The sequence below is a fragment of the Triticum urartu genome, chromosome 5A, assembly GCF_056163025.1.
Source record: "Triticum urartu cultivar PI428250 chromosome 5A, HENAU_Tu73, whole genome shotgun sequence".
NCBI classification, from domain to species: Eukaryota; Viridiplantae; Streptophyta; class Magnoliopsida; order Poales; family Poaceae; genus Triticum; species Triticum urartu.
The window spans coordinates 652,569,395-652,591,942 of NC_141877.1; the positions used below are offsets into that span (position 1 = coordinate 652,569,395).

At 44.7% G+C, this 22,548-nt stretch overlaps 1 protein-coding gene across 1 annotated transcript; it reads left to right on the plus strand.

Annotated features, from left to right (window-relative positions):
- The first annotated feature begins 783 nt into the window (after window positions 1-783).
- On the plus strand, window positions 784-21,522 carry LOC147973792 (aspartic proteinase CDR1-like). Its single transcript, XM_087525099.1, has 5 exons — window positions 784-1,020; window positions 1,615-1,702; window positions 1,784-1,851; window positions 17,692-17,846; window positions 20,312-21,522. The coding sequence occupies exons 4-5, from the start codon at window positions 17,717-17,719 to the stop codon at window positions 21,520-21,522; spliced, it is 1,341 nt and encodes a 446-aa protein (XP_087381225.1). The 5' UTR covers window positions 784-1,020; window positions 1,615-1,702; window positions 1,784-1,851; window positions 17,692-17,716.
- The last annotated feature ends 1,026 nt before the right edge of the window (window positions 21,523-22,548 follow it).

Consider the following 22,548-nt stretch of genomic DNA (forward strand, 5'->3'; position numbering starts at 1 on the left):
ACACCCTGTGTGGATTAGCTCGGTGCACACTCTTTGTTCACCAATATGTCTCAAACGAGTGAGTCATCGTATGATGATGCAGGTAGGAAGATGATGGAGATCATCCACAATGGAGGGTAGGTGGAGGCTACTACAAGGAATGACAAGTGGATGCCTCAGAGCTGAATGGGCACCCCCAGCTGGGCACGGGCATGTACACCCAGCAGTCAGACTCGTACATCAGGAAACCACAGCAGGACAGTGACGATGACCTTAATCCAAAGGACGGGCCGACCAATCCAAAGAAGAGGGGCAGTGGAGAAAGTTCTAGCATGAGGGAGGTCGAATTGTTTTACGATGTGTGGTTGGCCACTAGAATTGATGTGATACATAGCAGGGAGCTAAAGGGTGCAACATTTCAGGCCAACATCCATACTTGGTTCCATGAGCACAAGAACTTTGACCTCTACCTCAACAAACTCATCCGCAATCGTGGGATCAAGTCGCTCAACCATCGATGGTGCATCATCCACGAAGCCGTGAGCAAGTATTGTGGCCATTTGAAACAACTCATCGGTCGGTGGCCAAGTGTGCACTAATCATCAAAGAAATAAGTTACTCTATATATTCTACATTTGGTCGTCCATGCTCTATGTCTTTTGTCCGGCTATGGTCGATGCACAATGTTGAGAATTTATTTTTGTGTAGCCATCCGTCTGTGTAATTTATTCTTGAAGATTGATAAGAGGAACTTTGTCCTCATGCATGGTTGGTTAAAGTTGGATGGGCAACCCAAGTGTCAAAATGGAATCGCCAATTCCATGAAGACCGCCAGCATCAACAATGAGGAAGACGCAGGTGATAAAATTGACCCAACAAAAAGGCCGCTCAAGAAGGTTAGAAGGGGGTTCCCGAAAAGAAATGGGACGAGAAGAAGGAGAAGCGAGAAAGGGTGGCGGCCAAGATAACGGAGAGGTTCGAGGGCATCTTGGCGAAGGAGGACGCATGTGTCAAATGTTCCAAAAATGAAGAAGAAAAGGACAGAGAGGTTTAACATCTTGATAGCGGCAGCCGATAATATGGCCAAGCTTGAAGAGAGGAGAGTTGAGCTTGCGGCCGCTTTGGGGGAGACACAAATGTTGACCAGACTAGTTGGATCCCGAAGCGACGATGATCATGATCACACCCATGTCAAGACATTGAAGTGCTTGATGGCCAAGATGGAGGAGGCCGAGATAGCAGCGGCTGGTGAGGAGGAGCCAGGGGCAGAGTGAGGGAGGAGGTACGAGTAGCCGGTCTGGGAGGGCAAAAATAATTTTTTTTGCACGGATTGCCGGACTGGATTTTTTGTGATCGGGCACATGAGAGAACTATGAACATCCGTCTATTTTGGTTGTGATTGGATGCTATGAACACCACATTTTAATTTAATACATATTGATATACATTCAAAATGAAAATTGATGCCAGAATTTACCAGGTATTTAGGCTGTTGGATGGCTGGCTCCCGTATCAGTGTTTGCGGACTTGTCCGGATCCGTCTATGAACAAATAGTGTGTCCGTTTTAGGGATCTGAAGATACCCTTATTAGTTAGTCTTAAAATATGCATATGTCTAAATTCGACTGTTCAAACAGGGAATACCACAGCTATTGGAGTCGTTCGGCCGGTCGCCTTCCTCACTGGTGTCCTCACATCAGTGACCTTTGTTGTGCTCATCAAGGTATGTTGCATACTGAATGTTTACTCAAAATTACTTATTCTCGATATGTATATCCAACGACTTAACTTTTCCCTATTTCAGTTCTTTGCCAAGTCAAAATATGGATTCAACGATCTTCAGTTCCGCGGTTCGTTGGATGATCAACCACGGTAATGCTACCTCTTGAGCACTGCGATGGATTTCCCCGAAGAGGAAGGGATGATGCAGCAAAGTAGCGTAAGTATTTCCCTTAGTTTTTGAGAACCAAGGTACCAATCCAGTAGGAGGCTACGCTCGAGTCCCTCGTACCTACACAAAAACAATAGCTCAACGCAACCAACGCGCTTAGGGGTTGTCAATCCCTTCACGATCACTTACGAAAGTGAGATCTGATAGAGATGATAAATAATATTTTTGGTATAAAGATGCAAAGTAGATAAAGTAAAAAAGCAAAGTAAAAGCAAAGCAATAATAAAGTGATGGAGATTGATATGATGAGAAAGAGACCCGGGGGCCATAGGTTTCACTAGTGGCTTCTCTCAAGAGCATAAGTATTCTACGGTGGGTGAACAAATTACTGTTGAGCAATTGACAGAATTGAGCATAGTTATGAGAATATCTAGGTATGATCATGTATATAGGCATCACGTCCGAGACAAGTAGACCGAAACGATTCTGCATCTACTACTATTACTCCACTCATCGACCGCTATCCAGCATGCATCTAGAATATTCTGTTAAAAACAGAGTAACGCCTTAAGCAAGATGACATGATGTAGAGTGATAATTTCATGCAATATGATAAGAACCCCATCTTGTTATCCTCGATGGCAACAATACAATACATGCCTTGCTGCCCCTTCTGTCACTGGGAAAGGACACCGCAAGATTGAACCCAAAGCTAAGCACTTCTCCCATGGCAAGAACAACCAATCTAGTAGGCCAAACCAAACTGATAATTCGAAGAGACTTGCAAAGATAACCAATCATAAATAAAAGAATTCAGAGAAGATTCAAATATTATTCATAGATAGACTTGATCATAAACCCACAATTCATCGGTCTCAACAAACACACCGCAAAAAGAAGATTACATCGAATAGATCTCCACAAGAGAGGGGGAGAACATTGTATTGAGATCCAAAAAGAGAGAAGAAGCCATCTAGCTACTAGCTATGGACCCGTAGGTCTGAAGTAAACTACTCACACTTCATCGGAGGGGCTTGGATGATGATGTAGAAGCCCTCCGTGATCGATGCCCCCTCCGGTGGAGCTTTGAACAGGCCCCAAGATGGGATCTCGTGGATACAGAAAGTTGCGGCGGTGGAATTAGGTTTTGGCTCCGTCTCCGATCGTTTGGGGGTACGTAGATATATATATATAGGAGGAAGAAGTACGTCGGTGGAGCTTCGAGGGGCCTGAGGGAGTCCTGGATTAGGGGGTCTCTGGACAGCCGGACTATATCCTTTGGCTGGACTGTTGGACTATGAAGATACAAGATTGAAGACTTCGTCCCGTGTCCGGATAGGACTCTACTTGGCGTGGAAGGCAAGCTAGGCAGTACGGATATGGATATCTCCTCCTTTGTAACCGACCTTGTGTAACCCTAGACCCCTCCGTTGTCTATATAAACCGGAGGGTTTTAGTCCGTAGAAAAACATACAATCATACCATAGGTTAGCTTCTAGGGTTTAGCCTCTCCGATCTCGTCGTAGATCAACTCTTGTAATACTCATATCATCAAGAATAAATCAAGCAAGACGTAGGGTTTTACCTCCATCAAGAGGGCCCGAACCTGGGTAAAACATCGTGTCCCCTGCCTCCTATTACCATCCGCCTTAGACGCACAGTTCGAGACCCCCTACCCGAGATCCGCCGGTTTTGACACCAACATTGGTGCTTTCATTGAGAGCTCCTCTGTGCCGTCGCTGTTAGGCTTGGTGGCTCCTACGATCATCGATAGCGATGCAGTCCAGGGGGAGACTTTTCTCACCGGACAGATCTTTGTGTTCGGCGGCTTCGCACTGCGGTCCAACTCGCTTGGCCATCTGGAGCAGATCAAAAGTTACGCCCCTGGCCACCAGGTTAGGTTTGGAAGCTTAAACTACACGGCCGATATCCGCGGAGACTTGATCTTTGACGGATTCGAGCCCCTGTCTTGTGCACCATGCGGTCACGATGAGTACGATTTAGCTCTACCATCGGACAGTGTTCAAGAAATCGCACCGGCAGCCGCTCCGACCCTCAATTCGGAGCCAGTTGCGCCATCCATGGACGGGTGGATAGACCCTGCCACGGAGGTTGTATCCTCTGCGGCGATCGAGCCAAATATCGACCTTACCCTTCACGAGAGCCGTGTTGCCAAACTGCCGGATCCTTCTCCGGCCATGGACTCCGAACCGCCTGCGCCCGTTCCTGTCGAATCCGATTGGGTGCCGACCATGGAGTTTACCTCCGCAGATATTTTTCAGCACTCGCCCTTTGGCGACATACTAAACTCATTAAGGTCTCTCTCCTTGTCAGGAGAGTCCTGGCCGAACTACGCCCGACAGGATTGGGATGTGGATTACGAAGAAATTCGCCGCCCACCCACCACCCACTTAGTATCCACTATCGATGACTTAACCGACATGCTCGACTTCGACTCCGAAGACATCGACGGTATGGACGATGATGCGGAAGGCGAAGAGGAACCACTACACACAGGGCACTGGACAGCCACCTCATCATATGACGTATACATGGCGGACACACCCAACGAAAACAACGACAAGGAACGGAAGGACGCATCAAAGGGTTGTTCCCTCGAGAAGCAGTCAAAGCGGCGACGTAAACGCCGCTCCAAATCCCGCCTCGGCAGAAATAACGATCATATAGACCCAGCGATAGAGCAGGGTGAACCATCGCCCGACCAGGGCAACACGGGGAATCAAACCGAACAACCCGACTCCGTCGAAGATAACAGTCCGGACGACACCACACCAGACAGGCGCCTGGAGCAACATAATGCCCACCAAAGGCTTGTTGCCACGGCGAGGAGTCTGAAAAAACAGAAGCAAAGGCTCAAGGCTGCACAAGACACACTCAAAATCAAATGGAGTGAAGTGCTCAACACTGCAGCGAAGTATGGCAGTAATCGCCACACCAAGAGCTATCCGAAGCGAAAGTTGCTACCTGAATTTGATGAGGAGGCCTTAGATCCTCCACAATTAAAAAATAAAATGGCCATCCGGTCGGATAGACGACCTCATAGCCAACATAAAGCGGCAAACGACGCCGCACATAAAGCAGTACGTGATCCGCGTAAGGGCTCGCATCAAAAGGACAACGCAACTAGATCCATCTATGGACCACGCAAGCGCGCTCCAACACACAATGCAACACAACAAACATCTGAACACCACGGTACACCCAAATACAGGGGTGCCGCACACCCCCTATGTTTCACCGACGAGGTGCTGGACCATGAATTTCTAGAGGGATTCAAACCCGTAAGCATAGATGCATACGACGGAACAACAAACCTGGGGTCTGGATTGAGGACTACATCCTCCATATCCATATGGCTCGAGGAGATGATCTCCATGCCATCAAGTACTTACCCCTCAAGCTCAAAGGGCCAGCTCGGCATTGGCTTAAAAGCCTCCCCAAAAACTCCATCGGAAGCTGGGAAGAGCTCGAAGACGCCTTTTAGGCAAATTTCCAAGGGACATACATCTGACCACCGGATGCAGACGATTTAAGTCATATAACTCAACAGCCCGGAGAGTCCGCCCGAAAACTTTGGAACAGGTTCCTCACTAAAAAGAACCAAATAGTCGACTATCCGGATGCCTAAGCCTTAGCAGCTTTCAAGCATAGTGTTCGAGACAAATGGCTTGCCAGACACCTCGGTCAAGAAAAGCCGAGAACAATGGCAGCATTAACAAGCCTCATGACCCATTTTTGCGTGGGCGAGGACAGCTGGTTAGCCCGATGAAGCACCAGCGACCCAAGTACATCTGAAGTCAGGGATAGAAACGGGAAATCACGACGCAACAAGAATAAGCGCCGGAATAAAGAAGACAGCCCGAAGAGCACGGCGGTAAACGCCGGATTTAGAAGCTCTCGGCCAGGTCAGCAAAAGCCGCCCTCCAAAGGCAGCAGAGACGAACTGTCCAGCCTAAACAAAATTCTGGACCAAATATGTCAAATCCATAGCACCCCTGATAAACCTGCAAATCATACCCACAGAGAATGTTGGGTCTTCAAATAGTCCGACAAGCTCAACGCCTAACACAAGGGGCAGGATACACCAAGTGAAGACGAGGACGCGCCTCGCAAGCAAAGCACAGGGGAACAGAAGAAATTCCCACCAGAAGTCAAAACAGTCAACGTGTTACATGTAATAAAAGGGAGAAACAAAGCGGCACCTTTAGAGAAACATGCCCCAGGGCCTATCACCGCGGAGCTCCGCTACTGGTCATCCCAACCGATCACCTTCGACCATCGGGATTACTCGGCAAGTATCCGGCGTGCAGGATGGGCTGCCTTGGTTTTACATCCAATAATTGACGGATACCACTTCACACGAGTCCTGATGGACGGCGGAAACAGTTTAAATCTGATATATCAGGACACAGTCCGCAAAATGGGGATAGACCCAACAAAAATTTGCCGCAGCAATGCCACCTTTAAAGGAATAATGCCAGGCCCGGAGGCTCATTGCAGGGGCTCCCTGGTACTAGAGGTTATATTCGGCTTCCCCGATAACTTCCGCAGCGAAAATTTAACTTTCCACGTCGCTCCATTACAAAGTGGCTATCAAGCACTACTCGAACGTGAAGCTTTCGCTCGCTTTAACGCAATACCCCATTACGCTTCCCTCAAGCTTAAGATGCCCGGTCCATGCGGCATCATTACAGTAAATGGAAATATTGAGCGCTCCTTGCGCGCCGAAGACGGTGCGGCCGCCTTGGCTCCCGCACACTAAACGGCCTCACCAACTCAAGCATTTGACAGGTCGTTAAGACCATGGACGCGGTTAGATGAGTCCGGCGCAGCTATACGTAATTAATACAGGTTTGATGGCTATACCCCTATTACAATACAAGGGGCTCAACGCGCGCGCAAAAGTGGCAATAAGGCTCACCTTTACTCATTTTAAACTATATATTGTTTATTTAGTACACTTAACCTTTGCACGACAACTTTTCAATTAAGTTCCTCTCTTTTTCAGATGACCATCGTGCTACACCCATCCAGGATACGGCACAACGGAGACACAGACGCAGACGTGCAGCAGGGACCCGTTCAAGGATTCTTTGTAGATTAAGACCCTGCGTAAACCTTTTTTACTGTCTCTTATTGATTTACATCCCTTGGATTCTCAGTATAATCGAGAAGGATGCTGACGTCTTGGCATGTGGCCACGCCAGAATAATGCATGTACCTGGACACCAGGGGCTTCTTACAAAGGGTACTGTTTAGACCCGGTTTACACCATAAAGACCGAATACCTTAGGGAGTATTCGGCGTCGCGAGATTGGCCTTATATGCATCAGCTCTGAATCATGTCTTTGGTCAAATGCTGGGTTTGCCCGGCTCTTGTGTTTTGCTGCCTTACGTTCCGCTCTATCGGCTAAGGCGGCACCAGGAGAACTACTGCGATTGTACCCTGGTTCATCCGGACGAGCACATCAGTAGAGAAAGCCAAAAACTGACTGTCATGATATAGCGTGAGACTGGTCAACCACTCGATGAACTATTGGAATCTTCGGGATTCCTCCACATTAACGAAGGGCCGTTTCCCGGCCAGGCATGAACGCACCCCGAATCCGGATGAGTGCGGAGCCACCAGGGGCTATGTAGTAGCCCCACTGTCAAACTCCTCTGGCTAAGTGAAAGTGCTAAAGCATTATAGTCCGGTTGCCTAGTTCGCTGCGCTATCACCTCCTTAATAGGACCAAGACGTTGGATTAAGTGTGAATACGCGTCTTCTGCGGACACCCCCGCATTATATGCATGGGGGCTGAAACCGATGACTATAATCTTTCAGGTTATATACATGTATACATAAACGGCCGCACAGGAGGCATCACAATACTTTCGGGAAAAAGTATAAATACAGCCTTGATAAATTCAATAAAACGTTGTTTTTACAATGGGAATACATGTCACTCAAACATAAAATTCTTCGAGCACTGGGCCTCTATCGAACGAGCGCCCTCAAGAACTTCTTCAAAATAGTGCTCGGCAGCCACTCGGCCTATGGCCGAACCCTGCGCCGCGACAGTGGTGGCATCCATCTCCGCCCAGTATGTTTTGACACGGGCAAGGGCCATCCGCGAGCCTTCTATGCACGCCGACCACTTCATCGCATTAATGCGTGGCACTGCACCAAGGAACTGCTGCACCAAGCTAAAATAGATGTTCGACTTTGGCCTTTCCGGCCACAGATGATCCACGACAGACCTCATGGCGAGTCCGGACAATCTATTGAGTTCGGCCCATTCGGCAAGCTGATCAATCAATGGAAGCGGACGCTCTGTAACATTAAATTGCGACCAGAACAGCTTGTCCACTTCATGATCTGTTTAATCTCGGAAGTATTCGGCCGCATCAACAGCGCTCGCCGCTAAGTCCAGATATGCGTCGGCCGAACTCCACAGCTGATCCAGAGGGGCATACCAGCCACAATGTCCCCGGCTTCACGCAGTTCCTCCTTCGCTCTCATTGTAGAGCGGGTGTCTTCGGTCGCCATTGTGGCCTTTTCGAGGTCCGTAGCCTTCGCTCGGTTTTCTTCTTCAAGAAACTGGCAGCGGTCGGCAGTGTCTTTTAACTTCACAGCCATTTTGGCCATTTTCTCTTTGCTCTCGCTATGCGCGGCCTTCTCAGCTCTCAACTCTTCGGCCGCCTTCAAAGCGGCCGCATTACTACTCCTTGCTTGCTCCTTGGCTCGGGCAAGCTCCGCCCGCAGGGCCTCCACGGTGGCAGCTCCATCTGCAGTCACAATATATTAAAGATACTGGCATCACGCTCCTCTTACTATGTGACATTCATTATAAACATCACCTACCCTGTGCCTCGTCAAGCCGCTTGTTAACAAGCTCGATGTCGGCATCCGCCGCATCCAATCGCCGCTTCAGTTCGGCAACCCCATCAGTCCGGCTAGCCATCGGAGCTTCGGACACCTGCACATAAAGGCGGTCTGGTTATTACCGAGGACTATGATCCTCTGTTCGCCGCCGTTCTCGATGACAACCAGAGTCTTAGGGGCTACTATCTACACAGGGCACACCTAAAAATGTGCGGTACCATCACAAATGCATATCATTTCACGTACCTCAAAGCCCGTCAGTAGACTCATAAAGGCTTCATGCAACCCCTTTTTGGCGGACGAAATCCTTTCAATCACCGTACACACTAATGTACGGTGCTCTTCTGAGATAGTCGCTCGCTCTAACATATCCTTCAGTACGTCCGACCGCATAATAGATGGCGCCGGACTCTTTTGATTGCTCTCTTCAAGAGCCGGATACTGAGGGCTTCGGGTGACCATGGGATTACCTTCTGGCCTTGCCGGATCCGCAGAAACTCTCCGTGATGACACTTCAAGGTTGCCCACTTCTTGAGCTGGGGAGTCCGGGGGAGGCATTTCACTCTCCATCATCTCCGGAAGAAGATCCCCCGATGACGAGCTCTGCTGAGAAGGGCTCAGATCCAAACTGCAAGATAAAATGCTTCGGTTATCTCCCTCAGAAGTAAGGTAGTATATCTTCGCTATTAAGTACTTTTTGATTACTTACAGCTCGTTAGAGGGCTGATCCCCGCACGGACTTTGTGCGGCAGGAGCACCCTCCGAGGCAGGACCCTCTGGTGGAGTTTTCTTCTCCCATTTGGAAACCTTGGTTTCCGGATCATCAGAGGTAGTCCTCTTCCTCCCTTGGTTATCCTCCCTCACGGAGGCGCTCGTTCCCTCAGATGGAATAGGTAGCGGTGGAGGCCCGCTTTCGGCCTCTTTGTTCCCCCCTTCATCTTCCTTTGAGGGCACCGGGCAAGGTGCTGGCTCGAGCATCTTTTCCAGCACCGGATTGTCCAAGCCTTCGGGAAGGGGGGCCGAACACCAGATCATCTTCACCTTTGTTATCCAGTCCTGGTCAAAGAGCGATTCTTCAGAATGATGTCGTGATAAATGAAAGACTGTGTGTTCGACTAGAGGATTACTTACTTGGGCCGCGGTGCGGTTGCTGCTCAGGCCCACGTCCTCAGAGGTGTCCGGACACTCTATTTGGGGTCCAAAAAACGACTTGTACATCTCCTCGTGCGTCAGGCCTAGGAAATTCTGAATAGCGCGCGGTCCTTCTGGGTTGAATTCCCACAAGCGGAGGGGCCGGCGTTTGCAAGGCTGGACTTGACGAACCAGCATGACTTGCACTACCATAACCAAACTAAAATCTCCCTCGAAGAGATCTTAGATGCGGCTCTGCAGTATGGGCACATCCTTGGCTGGACCCCAGCTCAACCCCCTGCTGATCCATGACATCAGTTGTGGTGGAGGGCCCGAGCGAAAGGCGGGGGAAGCTACCCACTTGGCACTTCTGGGAGCGGTGATGTAGAACCACTCCCATTGCCATAATCCGGAAACCTCTGGAAAGGAACCCTTTGGCCACGGAGCTCCAACAATCTTGCTTATTAATGCACCTCCGCATGCTGCATACTGCCCTCGACCGTATTCGGCTTCACGTCAAAGGTCTTGAGCCACAGGCCAAAGTGAGGGGTAATGCGGAGGAAGGCCTCACATACGACAATAAATGCCGAGATGTGGAGAAAGGAATCCGGGGCTAGATCGTGGAAATCAAGCCCGTAATAGAACATCAAACCCCTAACGAAGGGATCCAGAGTGAGGCCTAGTCCTCGGAGGAAGTGGGAGATGAACACGACGTCTTCATTGGGTTCAAGAGAAGGGACGACCTGCCCTCGTGTAGGCAGCCGATGCGAAACTTCGGCGGTCAGGTATCTTGCCTCCCTCAACTTCTTGATATCCTCTTTCATGACGGAGGATAGCATCTACCGGCCCTGGAGGCTGGATCCGGACATGATTGAAGGTCCGAAGCACCTGACCTGGGCTTTGGGTGTTAGAACTCGAGGCGGGGGAAGGATTCGATTAAGCACGGGAGGAAAAAAGTAAAAGCCTTGTCCCTTTATAAAGAGGGTGAATATCAAGCGTCCTCCTCGTGGCCGTTTGGGACTTGCCTAAAATCTAGGAGTCCTAGGCGCGGTTGGGTTACCCACGACCGTATTAATGAGAATCCCGTAATAAGGGGGACACGATCTCTACTTTGACATGACGTGTCAAGAAACTGCCTCGCGTTATGTGCGGGGCTAGTTAAAGAAAAACGGTTCGAATAATCACCAAGCCATGGCATGATGTCATGTTGTCGAAACGTGTCAGCGGATTAGATTTGTGGAAATATTATTCTCTCTACGGTGGTATGTGGAACGTATTTTGCAGGGTCGAACACTATCCTTTTATTCAAACTCTTCTGTGGTGTATCCGGAGGAGGAACCCGCCTTGCAATGCCGAAGACAACACTGCGCGCCGGACTCATCGTCATTGAAGCCTGGTTCAGGGGCTACTGAGGGAATCCTGGATTAGGGGGTCTCCAGATAGCCGGACTATATCCTTTGGCCGGACTGTTGGACTATGAAGATACAAGATTGAAGACTTCGTCCCGTGTCCGGATAGGACTCTACTTGGCGTTGAAGGCAAGCTAGGCAGTACGGATATGGATATCTCCTCCTTTGTAACTGACCTTGTGTAACCCTAGCCCCCTCCGGTGTCTGTATAAACCGGAGGGTTTTAGTCCGTAGAAAAACATACAATCATACCATAGGTTAGCTTCTAGGGTTTAGCTTCTCCGATCTCGTGGTAGATCAACTCTTGTAATACTCATATCATCAAGAATAAATCAAGCAGGACATAGGGTTTTACCTCCATCAAGAGGGCCCGAACCTGGGTAAAACATCGTGTCCCCTGCCTCCTGTTACCATCCGCCTTAGACGCACAGTTCGGGACCCCCTACCCGAGATCTGCCGGTTTGGACATCGACAAGGCCCACGAGGTAGGGGGCGCGCCCTAGGCGGGGGGCGCCCCCTACCCTCATGACCACCTCGTGGCTTTCTTGACGGAGGGTCCAAGTCTCCTGGATCTTATCTGATGAGAAAATCATGTTTCCGAAGGTTTCATTCCGTTTGGACTCCGTTTGATATTCCTTTTCTTCGAAACCCTAAAACAGGCAAAAAAACAGCAATTCTGGGCTGGGCCTCCGGTTAATAGGTTAGTCCCAAAAATAATATAAAAGTGGAAAATAAAGCCCAATAATGTCTAAAACAGTAGATAATATAGCATGGAGCAATCAAAAATTATAGATACGTTGGAGATGTATCAAGCATCCCCAAGCTTAATTCCTGCTCGTCCTCGAGTAGGTAAATGATAAAAACAGAATTTTTGATGCGGATTGCTACTTGGCATAATTTTAATGTAATTCTTCTTAATTGTGGTATGAATATTCAGATCCGAAAGATCCAAGACAAAAGTTCATATTGACATAAAAATGATAATACTTCAAGCATACTAACTAAGCAATTATGTCTTCTCAAAATAACATGGCCAAAGAAAGTTCATCCCTACAAAATCATATAGTTTAGTCATGTTTCATTTTCGTCACACAAGAATGCTATCATCATGCACAACCCCGATGACAAGCCAAGCAATTGTTTCATACTTTAGTAATCTCAAACCTATAAACTTTCATGCAATATATGAGCGCGAGCCATGGACATAGCACTATGGGTGGAATAGAATATAATTAGGGGGGTTATGTGGAGAAGACAAAAAAGAGAAAGTCTCACATCAACGAGGCTAATCAATGGGCTATGGAGATTCCCACCGATTGATGTTAATGCAAGGAGTAGGGATTGCCATGCAACGGATGCACTAGAGCTATATATAAATGTATGAAAGCTCAACAAAAGAAACTAGTGGGTGTGCCTAGGACACTTGAGGAGGCCCATTGTTGGAATATACAAGCCAAGTTCTATAATGAAAAATTCCCACTAGTATATGAAAGTGATAACATGAGAGACTCTCTACTATGAAGATCATGGTGCTACTTTGAAGCACAAGTGTGGTAAAAGGATAGTAACATTGTCCCTTCTCTCTTTTTCTCTCATTTTTTTGGGCCTTTTCTTTTTTATGGCCTTTCCCTTTTTTGGGCCTTCTCTTTTTTTATGGCCTTTTTTTATTTATTCCTCACTTGGGACAATGCTCTAATAATGATGATCATCACACTTATATTTATTTACAACTCAATGATTACAACTCGATACTAGAACAAAGATGACTCTATATGAATGCCTCTGGCGGTGTACCAGGATATGCAATGAACCAAGAGTGACATGTATAGAAGAATTATGAATGGTGGCTTTGACACAAATACTATGTCAACTACATGATCATGCTAAGCAATATGACAATGATGAATGTGTCATGATGAACGGAATGATGGAAAGTTGCATGGCAATATATCTCGGAATGGCTATGGAAATGCCATAATAGGTAGGTATGGTGGCTGTTTTGAGGAAGATATAAGGAGGTTTATGTGTGAAAGAGCGTATCATATCACGGGGTTTGGATGCACCGGCGAAGTTTGCGCCAACTCTCAATGTGAGAAAGGGCAATGCACGGTACCGAAGAGGCTAGCAAGGATGGAAGGGTGAGAGTGCGTATAATCCATGGACTCAACATTAGTCATAAAGAACTCACATACTTATTGCAAAAATCTACAATTCATCAAAAACCTCGGCACTACGCGCATGCTCCTAGGGGGATAGATTGGTAGGAAAAGACCATCGCTCGTCCCCGACCGCCACTCATAAGGAAGATCAAATAACACCTCATGTTTCAAATTTTTTGCATAACGTTTACCATACGTGCATGCTACGGGACTTGCAAACCTCAACACAAGTATTTCTCAATTTCACAACTACTCAACTAGAATGACTTTGATATTATTACCTCCATATCTCAAAACAATCATCAAGCATCAAACTTTTCTTAGTATTCAACACACTCATACGAAAGTTTTATTATTGATCTTGCATACCAAGCATATTAGGATTTTAAGCAAATTACCATGCTATTAAGACTCTCAAAATAATCTAAGTGAATCATGAGAGATCAATAGTTTCTGTAAAACAAATCCACCACCGTGCTTTAAAAGATATAAGTGAAGCACTAGAGCAAAATTATAAAGCTAAAAAGATATAAGTGAAGCACATAGAGTATTCTATCAAATTCCAAATCATGTATGGCTCTCTCAAAAGGTGTGTACAGAAAGGATGATTGTGGTAAACTAATAAGCAAAGACTCAAATCATAAAAGACGCTCCAAGCAAAACACATATCATGTGGTGAATAAAAATATAGCTCCATGTAAAGTTACCGATAGAAGTAGACGAAAAAAGGGATGCCCTCCGGGGCATCCCCAAGCTTTGGCTTTTAGGTGTCCTTAGATTATCTTGGGGGTGCCATGGGCATCCCCAAGCTTAGGTTCTTGCCACTTCTTGTTCCATAATCCATCAAATCTTTACCCAAAACTTGAAAACTTCACAACACAAAACTTAAAGTAGAAAATCTCGTGAGCTCCGTTAGCGAAAGAAAACAAAAGACCACTTCAAGGTACTGTAATGAACTCATTATTTATTTATATTGGTGTTATAACTACTATATTCCAACTTCTCTATGGTTTATAAACTATTTTACTAGCCATAGATTCATCAAAATAAGCAAACAACACACGAAAAACAGAATCTGTCAAAAACAGAACAGTCTGTAGTAATCTGTAGCTAGAGCAAGATATGGAACCCAAAAAATTCTAAAATAAATTGCTGGAAGTGAGAAATTTATCTATTAATCATCTAAAAAAATAATTAACTAAATATCACTTTCCAAATAAAAATGAAAGCAGTTCTCGTGAGCGCTAAAGTTTCTGTTTTTACAGCAAGTTCAACAAGACTTTCCCCAAGTCTTCCCAACAGTTCTACTTGGCACAAACACTAATTAAACACAAAAAACACAACCAAAACAGAGGCTAAATAATTTATTTATTGAATAACAGCAAGGATAAATATTGGGTTATCTCCCAACAAGCACTTTTCTTTAAAGCCTTATAGCTAGGCATACTATTTCAATGATGCTCACATGAAAGACAAGAATTGAAGCACAAAGAGAGCATCATAAAACACGTGACAGAAACATCTAAGTCTAAGATAATTCCTATGCATAGGAATCTTATAGGCAAAAAAATTATCAAGGCAAGCAAGAACTAGCATATGCAAGGAAGCGGAAAGAAACAATAGCAATTTCAACATAACGAGAGGTAATTTAGTAACATGAAAATTTCTACCACCATATTTTCCTCTCTCATAATAATTACATGTAGGATCATAATCAAATTCAACGATATAGCTATCACATAAAATATTTTCAACACGATCCACATGCATGCAAAGTTGACACTCTTCCAAAATAGTGGGATTAACATCAACTAAAGTCATGACCTTTCCAAACCCACTTTTATCAAAAACTTCATAAGATTGAACATTCTCCAAATATGTGGGATCTAAAGTTGACATTCTTCCAAACCCACTTTCAATATTATTGCAAACATTATAATCAATCTCATATTCATCATGGGGTTTAAATAAATTTTCAAGATCAAAAGAAGAATCACCCCAATCATGATCGTTGCAACAAGTAGAGGACATAGCAAAATTAGCATCCCCAAGCTTAGGGTTTTGCATATTATTAGCACAATTGACATTAATAGAATTTATAATAACATCATTGCAATCATGCTTTTTATTCAAATTTCTATCGTGAATCACTTCATAAAATACTTCATCGCAATTTTCTGATTCACGAATTTCAAGCAAAACTTCATAAAGATAATCTAGTGCACAAAACTCACTAGCAATTGGTTCAACATAACTGGATCTCTTAAAAAGATTAGCAAGCGGATGAGTATCCATAAATCTTAGGTTCTCTGTTTAGTAACAAATAAACAACTATTCTAACCATACGAGCAAACAAGAAGCTAGCGGGCAAAAAGAGGCAAACGGAGAAAGAGAGGGAGGATAGAGAGAGAGAAGGCGAATAAAACGGCAAGGGTGAATTGGGAGGAGAGGAAAATGAGAGGCAAATGGCAAATAATGTAATGCGGGAGATAGGGATTGTGATGGGTACTTGGTATGTTGAATTTTGCGCAGACTCCCTGGCAACGGCGCCATAAATTCTTCTTGCTACCTCTTGAGCACTGCGATGGATTTCCCCGAAGAGGAAGGGATGATGAAGCAAACTAGCGTAAGTATTTCCCTCAGTTTTTGAGAACCAAGGTATCAATCCAGTAGGAGGCTACGCTCGAGTCCCTCGTACCTACACAAAACCAATAGCTCAACGCAACCAACGTGCTTAGGGGTTGTCAATCCCTTCACGGTCACTTACGAAAGTGAGATCTGATAGAGATGACAAATAATATTTTTGGTATTTTTGGTATAAACATGCAAAGTAGATAAAGTAAAAGCAAAGTAAAAGCAAAGCAATAATAAAGTGATGGAGATCAATATGATGAGAAAGAGACCCGGGGGCCATAGGTTTCACTAGTGGCTTCTCTCAAGAGCACAAGTATTCTACGGTGGGTGAACAAATTACTGTTGAGCAATTGACAGAATTGAGCATAGTTATGAGAATATCTAGGTATGATCATGTATATAGGCATCACGTCCGAGACAAGTATACCGAAACGATTCTGCATCTACTACTATTACTCCACTCATCGACCGCTATCCAACATGCATCTAGAGTATTAAGTTAAAAACAGAGTAACGCCTTAAGCAAGATGACATGATGTAGAGGGATAATTTCATGCAATATGATAAGAACTCCATCTTGTTATCCTCGATGGCAACAATACAATACGTGCCTTGCTGCCCCTTCTATCACTGGGAAAGGACACCGCAAGATTGAACCCAAAGCTAAGCACTTCTCCCATGGCAAGATTGAACCAAACTGATAATTCGAAGAGACTTGCAAAAATAACCAATCATACATAAAAGAATTCAGAGAAGATTCAAATATTATTCATAGATAGACTTGATCATAAACCCACAATTCATCGGTCTCAACAAACACACCGCAAAAAGAAGATTACACCGAATAGATCTCCACAAGAGAGGGGGAGAACATTGTATTGAGATCCAAAAAGAGAGAAGAAGCCATCTAGCTACTAGCTATGGACCCGTAGGTTTGAAGTAAACTACTCACACTTCATCGGAGGGGCTTGGATGATGATGTAGAAGCCCTCCGTGATCGATGCCCCCTCCGGCGGAGCTCCAGAATAGGCCCAAGGTGGGATCTCGTGGATACAGAAAGTTGCGGCGGTGGAATTAGGTTTTTGGCTCCGTCCCCGATCATTTGGGGCTACGTGGATATATACAGGAGGAAGAAGTACGTCGGTGGAGCTTCGAGGGGCCCACGAGGCAGGGGGCGCGCCCTAGGGGGGCACCCCCTACCCTCGTGACCTCCTTGTGGCTTTCTTGACGGAGGGTCCAAGTCTCTTGGATCTTATCTGATGAGAAAATCACGTTTCTGAAGGTTTCATTCTGTTTGAACTCCGTTTGATATTCCTTTTTTTCGAAACCCTAAAACAGGCAAAAAAACAACAATTCTGGGCTGGGCCTCCGGTTAATAGGTTAGTCCCAAAAATAATATAAAAGTGGAAAATAAAGCCCAATAATGTCTAAAACAATAGATAATATAGCATGGAGCAATCAAAAATTATAGATACGTTGGAGACGTATCAGGTAACTGGTGTTTTAAGAACACCTTTAGTGCTAGCATTAACCTTGTTTGATATACATAATAAGAGTAGTTTATTTGTCTGTGTGTTTATTGTAATTTCATTGTTGCAGGTTGGTACACTCTCTAACCATTACGATGTCGTTTGTAAAGATCGCCAGATCCATTGGCATCTTGCCATACAACACCGGGTGCCTCAAAGTGTTACTCCTCTTCATACTTGCACCAATTACGGCGTCTTCCACCGGCTGCCCCTCCCCAACCTTCAGTAATTTTGTCTCTTTCTCTTTTATACAAAATCGTTATTACTTCCTCCGATCTAAATTAATTGACGCAACTTTACTATAACTTTATTGTAAGGTAACGGGCACGAATTTACTACCCTCTAATCAACTAGCTTTATTCCTGGATCTACAAACTCTGGTCCATCTCACCATATGATATTTCTTTTCTTCCATAAAAATGTTGTCCTATGTGTGTACCATTTTTCAATTCGAGTTTTATTCATAGGGAACATGGACATATGATAAGAGGGGGTATTGGGCAACACAGAATTCAATAGGATATTTGTATACCCCCACACCCACCCCACCACACCCCACCCCACCCCATTGACATATCATTACCCTTGTAGTCATCACCATTTTTTATGAATTTTGTTTCCACAAAATCCCAATCCACCATTTTTAAACTAGTGTAGCTAATAGGCACCCCAAGTACTCCCTCCATCTCAAAATGTATGACACTATGATAGTTCGGCCAACCTAACAACTGAACATTTCAGCATATGTGTTTGACTGATGGAATCATCTCCACCAATACAAAGGACCTCACTTTTCATGTAATTTACTTTAGCCGCAAACGTGATCTCAAACAAATATAACTGTAATTCAAGTTAATGGACTTCTCTATATCATGTGAAATGCAAATAATAGTGTCGTCAGCATATTGTAAAAATAGCAACCCTACTAGAGATCAAATCAGCAGCTAGACCAGTTAGGGGACCATTTTCTTGAGCTTTCATTACCATGCAATTCGCAACAATGTTAAAGAGGAAACGGGTTAGGGGGGTGTCCTTGTCTGACCCAGGGGAGACTAGTATAAGATCTAGCCTTAGGTGAGATCAATATATCATTTTTTGAAAATACAAAAACATATTAAAAATTTCGGAAAATATTTGCAGGCACACATCCATGTATAATGTACAACCTCCAAAAGTTTCAGTTCCTAATTCAACCTACACATGTGATAGTGCCAAATACTATTCACCCAAAGTTGACATTATTCACAGTTGAATTTGTCTTTTTTTTATCTCACGGTAAATTGGGTTTTGAGCTGACTTTTTTTTGGAGTTGTAGGCATACACCATAGGTATGTTGTCAAATAATTTTAGTTTTTTTGAATTGTCTAAATATTATGTTTGGTTGATCCTACGATCTCACATAAAGGCTAAGATTCTATTTTAGCCCCCCCCCCCCCCCCCCCCCCGGTGTGACCCCCTTTGCACTTTGAAATTAAGTTTCACTTTTGGTCTCGTTATTAAGCTTAGTCACATTAAATACTTTAACCATTTTTCATCAAACCCCCTCAAAGTATCACATTCAAGTAGGAAATCTCAGTCCACTTTATAATACGCCTTCTCAAAATTAAGTTTGGGTGTACAATTCCAACTTGTTTCTTTACATGATTGTGATGTAACATTTCATGCAAGACCATCACCCCATCCATGTTTGAGACGCGATTTTCAGCACCCAGGTGCCCCTACACCCTCTACAAACAGTAAATTCAAACCAAATTCAAAAAAATCAAAAAAAAACTCTGAAACTTTGGGACATCAAACATGATCAAACTTTTGATGGTCTCGCAAAGTTTTAGCTAAAAATAACATTCGAGAAGCCCTCACCTAAAAAAACTAAAATCATTATTCAAAGATTATGTACATTTTTAGCAGTGATTTTTTGTGAGGGCTCCATGAAGGTTATTTGTTGCTGAAACTTTGCAAGAATATCAGATGTTTGACCATATTTGATCCCTGAAAGTTTCAGATTTGTTTGAATCTTTTTCCATTTTTTATGAATTTACTGTTCATCGAGGTGTAGGGGCACCCGGTAGCTGTTACACCTTTATCATCCATGTTTTTCTTCTTTACAAAAGCATTTCGATTAATGCTAATAAGTTTGTCCACAAAAGGTTCAAGCCTAAGGTCATCACCTTAGTGATAAGTTTATAAAGCACCTAAGAAGGTAGATAGCTCTGAATTGCTGAATCTGGTTAGCAAAAAATCTTAGGTAATAGTGTGATGACCCCATAGTATAAACACTACACATCTAAAGTGCCAGCATATGTGTTTGCTTGATATATACATCATTTTGTCTTCTGGTTATATGTGTTGTTCAAGATAGGTTCTCATCGCGCTTATGTTTTTTGCACAATACACATATGCAGTAATTTTGCACACAAGTACATAAGCTATAGAACATACTGTAAATCCAAAAGGCTAGTTCCAGATTGCACAAAACACACAGACTATGCAGTAATTTTGCACACAAGAGCATGTTTTCAAAACCTGAGAACCAGTTGAGTGACCGACTAGTCACACAAAATCTAGACTCAACAAATAGCAAGTTGTTCAATTGTTTCTGAAAATATTTTTCTTATTGTATTTGCATTTAACTATGAGTCTCTTACGATTATGTGGCGGGCCTGTTTTAACAGATCATGTTGTCAACTCAGACGGAGCACTTGAGTTCCCATTGTTTCACAGGGACCATCCATGCGTCCAGCAACACCTCGGCAATACGAGGTCATCTGCAAACATCGTTGAGATGGACCTGCCGCTGCCGATTGACTTGATACAGAATGACGATATAAACAACTTCCTCTTTCTGATGCCCATCAAGCTGGGCACACCACCGGTCTGGAATCTCGTGGCAGTTGATACTGGAGCCTCACTTTCTTTTGTTCAGTGCGAACCATGCACTCTCCGGTGCCATGACCAATCCAATGCCGGTGAAATATTCGACCCCAGCAAGTCATCGAGTTTGACGCGTGTTAGGTGCTCGGAAGAATTCTGCAACCTGATCCACCGGGCGCTACGTCTTCAAACCAAAGCATGCTTGGAGGAAGAGAATACTTGCCTTTACACCATGACGTTTGGAGCATCATCTACATATTCCACGGGCAAGGTGGTGTGGGACAGGCTCGCAATCGGCCAGTATGCCAAGGGATACAACTTCCGTAGTTTCATCTTCGGCTGCAGCTTGGACACAGAGTACCACCAGTATGAAGCTGGCATACTGGGATTTGCTGATGAGGCATTCTCCTTCTTTGAACAAGTAGCACCACTGGTCGGCGGCTACAAGGCCTTCAGCTACTGCTTTGCAAGTGACAAAAGGAAGACATGCGACTTGTCCATGGGGAATTACAGTCGTGTCAGCTCCACTTCCTACACTCCCTTGTCCCGGGATTTTCAACGATCAACGTATGCATTGAAGCTGGATGAGGTGCTTGTCAATGGGGTCGCGTTGGACACAACCCCCGCAGAAATGATTGTAGACACTGGGGCTAAATGGACAATACTGTTGTCGGATACCTTCACCCAACTTGATGCAGCAATCACCAAGGCTATGCGACCTCTAGGATATAATCGCAGCTATTATAGGGGATCAGATTATATCTGCTTCGAGGATGCCCACTTTCAACAGTTCAGCAATTGGGCCGCTTTACCAGCAGTGGAGCTGAAGTTCTACATGGGTGTTACACTGACTCTACAACCCCAGAGCTCATTCCACTTTCATAACGACTATGGACTATGCACGTACTTCATGAGGGATGACAATCTGGGAAGCGGTGTGCAACTACTAGGAAACACGATGACACGGTCTGTTGGCATCACATTTGATATCCAAGGGGGTCAATTTGCGTTCCGCAAGGAAGACTGCTGATTTGGCCCATGTAACTATGTAAGTATTTTTCTTGCATCCTTAGCTGCTAGCTCAAAATACCGCTATTGTGTTCCCAGACAGAGGAGTGGCCCTGATGCACGTATGCTTGATTCCTCGTTTGCAGCCACATCCTTGACGGTGCAGGTTGTGTCCCACTGGCGGTTGCCTTGAAGGTAGCGGTGGCGGAGCTTGAGCTACATGGGGTCTGCTGCCACTCGTCGTGTTCCTACTACATGCGTGATTCCCAATAATTGTATCAACTGATTATGGTCTAATTGAACCTATGTACTGCTATGCTATTTATCAAAAATGTACTGCTTCGCCATTACTAGTGAATAAAATCTTAGCATACCTTGTTGTCTCCAAGTTACACCTGTGTCCCCATGTCAGCTTGCATCACGTTTGCAGGCACGTGAGCAGCCGTAGCGCCGATCGCATGGCATCAAGCCTCGTGTCGTTGTAAGCCAAACAAGTGTGTGTTCACCCTTTACTATTAGGGTTCTTCATATGCTAAATATCCAAAGTTGGGTTAATCCACTTGTGGACATTATCCAGTAAGAAATATACCAGATTAGATGGTGATGACTGATGAGCATAAACATAAGCAGCTTATAGCAAATTAATCTACAACATGCATGTATCAGGATTACTGTCTATAAATTCATTAGAGTGGTTATAAGAGCCAAGCAATGAAGTATGAAAGACAAAGCACCTGTAAAACTAACATGTATGAGTATGCATTTTAGGCATGCACTGGATCACAGAAACTAAGGTCCGATGCTACAACTCTTCTGGTATGGAGCCCATTGTACTAAATGTCATTTATTTTATTGATAAACTTGCGGCACTTTATTTAAACCAAAGTAAAGTCATTATGAAGACTTGCTTGGATAAAGTCCAGAGTGAACACGTAAAGAAACAAAAACTGACAAATCACTTGCCCGAGCTAAAAGTTGTGCTGTCTTGCTTGCTACCTGATTGATTTGGACGAAAGAGATCAAAAAGAAAAACGAGGCCTCAATCTTG